This window comes from Mandrillus leucophaeus, unplaced genomic scaffold (assembly GCF_000951045.1).
Source record: "Mandrillus leucophaeus isolate KB7577 unplaced genomic scaffold, Mleu.le_1.0 Scaffold420, whole genome shotgun sequence".
Classification (NCBI taxonomy): Eukaryota; Metazoa; Chordata; class Mammalia; order Primates; family Cercopithecidae; genus Mandrillus; species Mandrillus leucophaeus.
The window spans coordinates 1,030,545-1,032,946 of NW_012104477.1; the positions used below are offsets into that span (position 1 = coordinate 1,030,545).

The window sequence follows — 2,402 nt, forward strand, 5'->3', positions numbered from 1 at the left end:
CTGAGATTACAGGCATGAGCCACTGTCCCTGGCCAACTGGTTTTTAAATAAAGGTTCAAAGACAGAATAGTCTCTTCAAAAAATGGTGCTGGAAAAATTGAGTATTCACATTTGAAAAATGTATCTCAACTCATACTTTGCACCATTTACAAAAATTAACCTTAAATGCAACATACACATAAAAGTAATACCTAAAACTATAAAACTTCTAGAAGAAAACATAAGAGAGATTCTGTGTGACTTTGGGCCAGGTTCATTAGGTACAACACCAGTATCATGATTCATAAAAGCAAAACTGATAAACTGGACACCATCAAATTAAAAAACCTTCGGTCTTTTGAAAGACACTAATAGGTGAATAGAAAACCACTGGAAAATTAGATTTATATCTGATAAAGGGATCATATCCAAAATACACAGGAAAAGTTCTCAAAACTCAATACAACAACATGATCTTTAAAATATGCAAAAGACTTGAACAGATACTTCACCGAAGAGCATATACCATGGAAAATAAACCCATGGAAAGATGCTCAACATCTTCAGTAAGCAGAAAAATGCAAATTAAAGCCAAAATGAGGTTCTATTTGACACTTATTAGAATGACTAAACAAATAAACAAACACAAACCACCAAGTGCTGGCAAGGATGCAAAGCTCCTGGAGCTCTCATCCATTGCTGATGGGAATGCTAAGTACCTGCTCTGGAATACAGTTTGGCAAGTATTGAAAAGCTAAATACGTCCTTCCTGTTCAACCCAGAAATCTACTCCTGGGGACTTTATCTACACAAAACCTGTATGTAAATGTTTACAGCCACTTTTTTTGTTATTGTCCCAAACTGGAAACAACTCAAATATCTTTCAACTGGTTAATGGATAAACTATGGTACATCCATAAAATGGAATACTATTCATCAAGAAAAAGGATTAATCTACTGATCTGTGCAACAATGTGGATGAATGTCACCATATACTCTGGTCAATTTATACGACATTCTGGAAAAGGCATAACTATAGGGGCAGCAGACAATGGTTGTCAGCAGGTGGGGGAGGGGTTGACAACAAAGAGGCAGGAGGTAGTGTTTGGGATGATAAAACTGTTCTATATCATGGTTGGAGGTGGTAGTTACGTGACTGTAAGTGCTTGTTACAACTTGTAGAATTGTATACTAAATAGGGTAAATTTTACTGCATGTAGAGTATATGCTAATTTTTTAATGGAAAAATTTTATAAACTAAGAAATGAAACTCAGGGAGTTTTCTGTTCAAGCCTCCATCCCATGGGAAACCTACTGTCTGAAACCCCGTTCCTAAGAGTGCCACAAATGTGCCGCACCCTGTGTTCAAGGGCAGATTCCAAAAGGAAGGCTGCAGATTGAGGCTCAGGAATTGGGGAAAGAGTTACAACTCTGGGACCTGAGGAGGAGATAGATCAGTTCCCCTTGCCCACCTGTTGGGAGGAGCAAAGGTGGGCCCTCTGAAGAGGATGCCCATATGAGGGTGGGCTGTTGTTGGATACCCCAGCCTCCTTGACAAAGGTGGACTTAGTGAGGCCAATGAAGCTTAAATTCAGGGCTCCTCACTTCTTGGTAGGGGCCCTGGTAGTAATGTGCTCATGTGGCCATAGGTTTTTGTAAAAATTGCAAAAGTGAGATATTTTAGCCACAAATATTTAAACCCACTGTCTCTTGCCTTTCCGACTTTTTCTCTGTCACAACAATATCCCATCCCTCCTGGTATACTTCCTCCCCTGACATTGGAGTGGCCACAAGCATTCTAATTATAATCACTTCCAAATATACCTAATTTTGCATTGTTTTTTTAAAAAAGGTCCCCTCCCCATCCCTGCCCTGAATCATGACTCAGCCTCACAGCCCCTCCACCCCTGGATGCCCTGCCCCTCAGCTGACTGTGGCCCTGCCCTGGAGGCTGGCTGTTTGATGCACTCACCTTTCGGTTGAAGCGATCAATAGTGACCTGATGGGCCAAGTGAGTCACGTTCAACATCACCAGACAGAATGGGGGCCAGTTCAGGTGTCCCTGCAGAGAGAACCCAGCCCTCATCAACCTGGAGCCCTGTCCTCTGCCCCCCTCCAAGTGAGTGGGCACAGCAAATGTGAGTACAGTCTCCCCTGACTCCCCCCTGCACTATGCCAGGGGCTCCCATCAGGCTGGGCAGATGGTGCCCAGGATCCCATGGAACAGTTCTGGTTTCATTTGACCTCATGCAAGTCCAGACCAAAACAGAAAAAAGGAAGGGAGGGAGGGAGGGAGGGAGGGAGGAAGGGTGGGCAGAAAGGGAGGGAAAGAAGAGAGAAGAAAGAAAGAAAGAAAGAAAGAAAGAAAGAAAGAAAGAAAGAAAGAAAGAAAGAAAGAAAGAAAGAAAGAAAGAAAGAAAGAA

The 2,402-nt window shown here is 42.3% G+C and overlaps 1 protein-coding gene across 1 annotated transcript in view; it reads right to left on the reverse strand.

Annotated features, from left to right (window-relative positions):
• OTOG (otogelin) overlaps nt 1-2,402 on the reverse strand; it is a 117,976-nt gene that overhangs the window by 30,512 nt on the left and 85,062 nt on the right. The window contains exon 38 of the mRNA XM_011992963.1: nt 1,952-2,041. Coding sequence (XP_011848353.1) covers nt 1,952-2,041 — 90 coding nt within the window. The remainder of the gene's footprint in view (nt 1-1,951; nt 2,042-2,402) is intronic.